Raw genomic sequence first — 5000 nt, forward strand, 5'->3', positions numbered from 1 at the left:
AGAAGAAAGGCTGGAAATCGTCCATTCGATAATAAGGACCGGATTCTAAAAGGTAGAATATGAATTATTCGCTTTATTATAGTGCTTCAAAATATATTTACGATTAATTGCCTCATGACGTCACAGTTCATCCTCGCCTGTGTCGCCACCGTGGCCGTCGCCGCTCCCCAGTACAGCTATGGGGTTCCTTCTGCTGAGTCTAGCGAGGAAGTCGCTGCTCCCCAGACCAGCTATGGCGCTCCTCGTGCTGCCTCCAGCGAGGAAGTCGAGTTTGTACCAATCCTCAAGGACGACCGCGTCCACGAGGAAGACGGAACTTTCAACTTCGACTTCGAAGCTGCCAACGGCATCCGCTTCTCCCAGGCTGGATCCCCCGACGGTGATGACGACGCTGTGATCAAGGCCGGAGAATACTCGTTAGTACAACCATAAATCATTTTAAGAGAAACATATCCAATTGTTAGGAAAAGAAAATCAACAATGGTCTTGTTTTTATCATTATTTCAATGCATCCAATGCTTTACAGATACACCGCTCCCGACGGCACCGAGATCCATGTCAAGTTTGTGGCTGACGAAAACGGCTTCCAGCCCCAGGGCGCCCACCTGCCCGTGGCTCCCGAGTTCCCCCACCCGATCCCTCAGTTCGTCCTCGACCAGATCGCCTTCGCCGCCGAGGAGGACGCCGCCCGCGCTGCTGAGGAAGATTCCGACGAAGTTGCTGCCCCATCCACTCTCTACGGCCGCCCCAACTAACCATTTATACGAACCATGTATTTATTCTATTTATAATTAAAATAGAATTTACAAACCGATATCATGCGTCGCTGACCTTAAATTTCATAAATGTATCGTTTTATACATACTCCCATTTCAGATATATTCCATGTTATTGCCACTGCATATTCATAAATTACTGCTGATCACCTCGCTACACCCGCAATATAATTTCAAAATGCATGAATATTCGAGAAAAAAAGTGAAAAAGAAGTAAAGGATGGTTGTGCTTAAAGATATAGTCCTATATTCAAAGTAAAACATTAAAAATTACTCGAAAACCATAGCCAATAGATTATGAAATACATAATGTGAACATACAAAAATAATAAAGCAGTCAGATTAAATATAAGGCAAGTTACTGTATAATAAATGCAGTAATATTTTAACAATACCAGCCTACGTGAGGTTAGTACATTACGGTGAAATACATCAACACATATTAAAAGATTCCTAATACTTAAATATGTTCTTTAACTGACACACAAATACCATTCTTTAAATCAAAATGCAAAACGGATTATATATATATATATATATATATATATATATATATATATATATATATATATATATATATATTGCAGTAGATTGGTTCATTAATTGATGCACTATCTCCGTGTAGGGGACTTCGTTTACGATGCAAAAAATAAATGTAAGAGAAAAAAGCTCAGTGATTGAGAGAACTCAGTGCACTTCTCTCTATCTATTTGTCTGCATTCATCTATCTATCTCTAGGGGTGGGATAACCTAAGTTAGCTCATCCCTTTTAATTGCAGTTTTTGTCTCAATTCTCTCCCTCTCTCTTTATCTCTCTCTCTCTCTCTCTCTCTCTCTCTCTCTCTCTCTCTCTCTCTCTCTCTCTCTCTCTCTCTCTATCCATCTATCTATCTATCTATCTATTTATCTCGATCCATCTATATATCTCATATGCAAGGATGTTCTGAGTGGGGAGGGAATATTGTCCTTTGTCTATTTTACCAATAATGCAAAACAAAGGAAATACTTATTTAAAAATACCTGCCGTGACAACTTGTACCATTAGCAGTAGACTTCCACAAGTTAGTATGATAAGTTCGATGCATGCTCGCCCTATTAAAACTATAGGCCTATATCCCTCTAAGAATAATTCGGAAGGCCTTCCCAATTCACAAACATGAATTTGAAAGAGAGAGAGAGAGAGAGGAGGGGGGAGAGAAAGAGAGAGAAGGAGGGGAGAGAGAGAGATGGAAAGGGGAGAGAGACTGAGTAATAGAAAGAGAGGGTGGGGTTAGAGAAAAGTGTATTAGGTTATTTTATACACGAAATTTGACAGATGTAGTGGCCAAACTTATCCTCTATCGTTTTATACATGATTACGAAATGTATGTGTGTGTGTGTGCGTGCGTGCGTGTGTGTGTGTGTGTGTGTGTGTGTGTGTGTGTGTGTGTGTGTGTGTGTGTGTGTGTGTGTGTGTGTGTGTGTGTGTGTGCGTGTGTGTGTGTGTGTGTGTGTGTAAACTTGTGAAACAACACACAGATGAAGAGCTCCATACATAACGTTTTAGAGAAATACACTTCAAGCATAGACATGTTCAATAAAAACAGTTGATCTGTTACTAGCTGCCAGTTCTAATTACTACAGAGAACAAAAGTGGATCAATATTCCGCGCAACATCTTATACTTTTCATTTTTTTAGAAAAAAGAAAAAAAAAAGATCTGATGAGTACTCGAAGCTATGCGATTTAAAGTTTCTTTAATTACAATCCACTTTATATTTTACCAACTCTAGCAATGGGAAAATAGAAAGATATATCTAGGTAAACTAATAATTGCAGTATTCATTTCTTCGTTCTACGTGAAATACGAAAAACATGTTAATATTTTCATTCTCTCCACTCCATGTATATCGACAAACCTTTAAATGTATACGACCGGTTATCCGCGATGAACGATATTCAAATAATTTTCAAAAGTCACACCTAAGTATATTTCTTTCTTGTCTGCAAATGTATGTAATCGTATACAAGAATTATGTAACATTGCATCGTGCAGCAACCATAGAAAGAGAAAAATAGGAAAGAAACAGCGCGATAACTAGGTCTAAAAGGATACAAATAAAGTATAATGATGCGGTGAATCCAAGACTACTAATGAGTTGAAATGTGAAGGTCAGGGTTTTATACGTAGGGAAGGTCAGTCCCTGCTATATAAGATGGGCCAACGCTGATCCTGGTACCAGTACAGTATCTACTGACACATCAACATGAAATTCGTAAGTAGAAATTAAAAGAGAGACATTTACATCTTATATGTGTGTGTGTGTTTAATTACGTATAAACATGGTACATTTCATAAAATGCTCTCAGTGGATGTTTTAATGTAAATTGACTATGATCATGACTGACCTTGTGATGACATCCCCGTTATGACTACAGCTGATCCTCGCCTGTGTTGCCGCCGTGGCCGTCGCCGCTCCCCAGTACAGCTATGGGGTTCCTTCTGCTGAGTCTAGCGAAGAAATCGCTGCGCCCCAGATCAGCTATGGCGCTCCTCGTGCTGACTCCAGCGAAGAGGTCGAGTTCGTGCCAATCCTCAAGGACGACCGCGTCCACGAGGAAGACGGAACTTTCAACTTCGACTTCGAAGCTGCCAACGGCATCCGCTTCTCCCAGGCTGGATCCCCCGACGGTGATGACGACGCTGTGATCAAGGCCGGAGAATACTCGTTAGTACTACTATTAATCATTTGATGAGAAACACTTCCAATTGTTAGGAAAAGAAAAGTCTCATGATTTCATGATTGTCTTATATTTTAATATTTTCAATGCATTACAGATACACCGCTCCTGATGGCACAGAAGTCCATGTCAAGTACGTGGCTGACGAGAACGGCTTCCAGCCCCAGTCCGACCTCCTGCCCGTGGCTCCCGAGTTCCCCCACCCGATCCCTCAGTTCGTCCTCGACCAGATCGCCTTCGCCGCCGAGGAGGACGCCGCCCGCGCCGGTTATGATTCCGACGAAGTTGCCGCCCCATCCACTCTCTACGGCCGCCCCAACTAAATTCATACCCAAACGATGTATTTATTCTATTTATAATTAAAATAGAATTTATAAAGCGATATCATGTGTCACTGACCTTAAATTTCATAAATGTATAACTTTATACATACTCAAATTTCAGATATATAATTTTCCTACAGCATTATTTCCAAGTTATTGCCACTGAATGTTCATAAATTACTGCTGATCATGTACCTTGCCACACTCGTAATGCAATTTCAAAATGCAAGAACATTCGAAAGAAAGTGAAAAGGAAGATGTAATGGATAACTGTGCTTAAAGATATAGGCCTATATTTAAAGTAAAACATTGAAGACGACTTGATGACCGTAACCAATAGATTATAATATAGATAATGAGAAACAAAATAATAAAGTAATCAGATTGAATACAAGGCAAGTTACTATATTACAGATGAGGTAATATCTTAACAATATCATATTTACATAAGGTTAGTACGTTACATCAACTCATTTAACGAATAATTAAAAGATTCATAATACTAACGCATGTACTTTAACTGACACACAAATACCATTCAAAATGCACAACAGCGCAAAACGGATCTTTTTTATATTGCATCAGACTGGTTCATTAATTGATGCACTATCTCACTGACTTCGTTTACGATGCAAAAAAAAAAAATGTAAGAGAAAAAAGCTCAGTGGAAGATGTGATTGAGAATTCTGTGAACTTTCTCTCTCTCTCTCTCTCTCTCTCTCTCTCTCTCTCTCTCTCTCTCTCTCTCTCTCTCTCTCTCTCTCTCTCTCTCTCTCTCTCTTAAGATTGTTCCGAGGGGGGGAGGAAATATTGCACTTTGTCCATTTTTCCCATTGTGCAGAACAAAGAAAATATTTATTTTAAAATAGCTGCCATGTCTTTAACAGTAGACTTTCGCTAGTTAATATGAGTTCGATGCCTGTTCGTCCTAATAAAACTAAAAATAATTCGGGAGGCCTTCCCTTCTCACAAACATGTCTTTGAGAGAGAGAGAAGGAGGGAAGAGAGAGAAATAGAGGGAGACAGAGAGAGAAAGGAGGGGAGAGAGAGAAAGAAGAAGGGAAGGGAGAGAGAGGAGGGGAGAGAGAGAGAGAAGAGGGGAGAGAGAGAGAGAGAGGAGGGCAAAGAGAGAGAAGTAGGGAAGAGAGAAAGAGAAGGAGGGGAGAGAGAGAGAGATGGAT

The 5000-nt window shown here is 40.2% G+C and overlaps 3 protein-coding genes across 3 annotated transcripts in view; all 3 read left to right on the forward strand.

Annotated features, from left to right (window-relative positions):
• Positions 1–793, forward strand: part of LOC113830170 (endocuticle structural glycoprotein ABD-4-like) — an 852-nt gene extending 59 nt beyond the window's left edge. Inside the window, exons 2-3 of the mRNA XM_027383374.2 lie at positions 127–416; positions 527–793. Coding sequence (XP_027239175.2) covers positions 127–416; positions 527–755 — 519 coding nt within the window. The 3' untranslated portion in view covers positions 756–793. The remainder of the gene's footprint in view (positions 1–126; positions 417–526) is intronic.
• LOC113830179 (cuticle protein AMP1A-like) overlaps positions 1–5000 on the forward strand; it is a 122797-nt gene that overhangs the window by 84014 nt on the left and 33783 nt on the right. The gene's annotated exons all lie outside the window — the stretch shown is intronic.
• Positions 2976–3878, forward strand: LOC113830169 (cuticle protein AMP1A-like). Its single transcript, XM_027383373.2, has 3 exons — positions 2976–3030; positions 3194–3483; positions 3594–3878. Exons 1-3 carry the CDS (start codon positions 3022–3024, stop codon positions 3817–3819), a joined length of 525 nt encoding a protein of 174 aa, XP_027239174.2. The 5' UTR covers positions 2976–3021; the 3' UTR covers positions 3820–3878.

The sequence above is a fragment of the Penaeus vannamei genome, chromosome 13, assembly GCF_042767895.1.
Source record: "Penaeus vannamei isolate JL-2024 chromosome 13, ASM4276789v1, whole genome shotgun sequence".
Classification (NCBI taxonomy): Eukaryota; Metazoa; Arthropoda; class Malacostraca; order Decapoda; family Penaeidae; genus Penaeus; species Penaeus vannamei.

What these genes read in the sequence shown, in the direction of transcription:
- LOC113830169 (XM_027383373.2), top strand. An exon ending in ATCAAGGCCGGAGAATACTC is followed by an intron (nt 3,484 to 3,593) that starts GTTAGTACTACT and finishes AATGCATTACAG; the next exon opens with ATACACCGCTCCTGATGGCA.